Consider the following 1,646-nt stretch of genomic DNA (forward strand, 5'->3'; position numbering starts at 1 on the left):
AGGAGCCTTCACTTTATCCTGACCATGCAGTTACTGGAGGATTTTTCATAATGGACTGTCATGCTAAAAGTTGCATTTTAAAAAGATCCCTTGGACAACAAGGTGAAAAACTGTGACAACTGGAGCAGATTCAAGAGGCAGGAGCAGGGTGTATCAATTGGGTGTGGAGGGTGGAAAAAAAGATAGGAGATAAGGATGAAATACAGGTTTTTGGTTTGGATATCTGGGTGAACGTTAGTCTCCTTGGCTGTTTTGCACTGGGCACAAAGGAAAGGACTTAGGGCCAGTGAATTGCATTTTGGACAAGTTGATATTGAGTTGCCAGTAGGCTAGTCAATGCAGTTTTCTAGTCATCAAAGGCATAAGTGGGCCTGGAGCTCCGGAGAAAGGCCGTTGGGTAGCCAGGGAAGTCCTTATGTGGAAATGTAAACTGTTAGGGAGAGTGCTCAGTGGAAGAGGCTCAGGTCCATAACCCTGGGGAGCACCAACTTTTAGGGCAAAATGGTACAGTGTTTAAGAGCACAGGCTTTGGAGCCAGACAGCCTCTTGTTAGCATGGTGACCTCAGGCAATTTATTTTACCTCAATTTCGGTATCTGTAAAACGAACGTAAGAATAGCACAGAAGAGCGCTTATTATTTTTAGTTTCATTAAGAGATCTGTGAATAAAGAGCTGCCCAAGAAAGTAAAGAAGAAGGTACTATGAAATGGAGGAGGCGCTCTAAGATACAGTAAGAAAATTTCAAAGAGATCTACGATGTCAAATTCTGTCATTAGAATCGTAACCACCGCGAAGCCTCCGTCATTAAGCAATTGGTGGCCTCACCGAGAGCAATTTCTGTGGAATGAAATGAACCAGACTGTAAAGGGTTGAAGCGTGAATAGGGGTCAACAATGACACATCCTTCCCTCCTGTCACCACGCTTGTCTCTCCCAATAGATGCTCCTTAATGACGGTGAGTGAGTTTTGGATCGTATTCCACTTTGTCCAATCCATTCCAGCCACCGATAGGATAATAGGTAGCACCAGGTTACCTTTAACTCCTCCACATTTGAGCCTTATACGCCACAGGCGATCTAAGTAACTGATAATACAAGACCTCCTACGGACTCTCTAATTCTTATAATTTGGGGCCGATCGCTCAGCACGAAGTCCTTCTCCATTCCTTCCAGGACCGTGTCAAAGAGTATCATTTCCGTCACGGCCACAAGGTGGAGCCCGCGTTCTCTCCTGGGACCTCGGGTCACGACCGCGGAAGCACATCCTCCTCGCAGTCCCGAGCGGAGATGGCGGCAGCGGCGGCGCGAGGGTTGTTGTTGCCCGCGGCGCGGCGGCGACTTTGGGGTCTCGCGGAGAGGCTTCTGGTTGGAGGCGCAGTCGGGAGGGTGAGCTTCTCTCCACTTGTCTGGGTGCCGCCCGAGACCGGGCCGGACCTTTCCTGCCGCACCCCACGCGGCAGACCTGAGTCATGGGCGCCCGGCCCAGCCGTGGAGTCCGCAGCCCGCACCCCCACGGCGGGTCGGCACCCGCTGCCTGGGCTTGGGATGCTCACTTCCCGCCGGGGATGAGCTGCCTTGGTCACCCACCGCGCGTGACCTGCTAGAGAAGTGTGGGATGACACTGGTTACCGGCCCCCCCCCCCCCCA

At 51.6% G+C, this 1,646-nt stretch overlaps 1 protein-coding gene across 1 annotated transcript in view; it reads left to right on the forward strand.

The window, feature by feature from the left end:
• Positions 1 to 1,253: 1,253 nt before the first annotated feature.
• Positions 1,254 to 1,646, forward strand: part of PMPCB (peptidase, mitochondrial processing subunit beta) — a 12,913-nt gene continuing 12,520 nt past the window's right edge. The window contains exon 1 of the mRNA XM_008686151.2: positions 1,254 to 1,385. Coding sequence (XP_008684373.1) covers positions 1,287 to 1,385 — 99 coding nt within the window. The 5' untranslated portion in view covers positions 1,254 to 1,286. The remainder of the gene's footprint in view (positions 1,386 to 1,646) is intronic.

The sequence above is a fragment of the Ursus maritimus genome, unplaced genomic scaffold (genome assembly GCF_017311325.1).
Source record: "Ursus maritimus isolate PB19 unplaced genomic scaffold, ASM1731132v1 scaffold_3, whole genome shotgun sequence".
Lineage (NCBI taxonomy): Eukaryota > Metazoa > Chordata > Mammalia > Carnivora > Ursidae > Ursus > Ursus maritimus.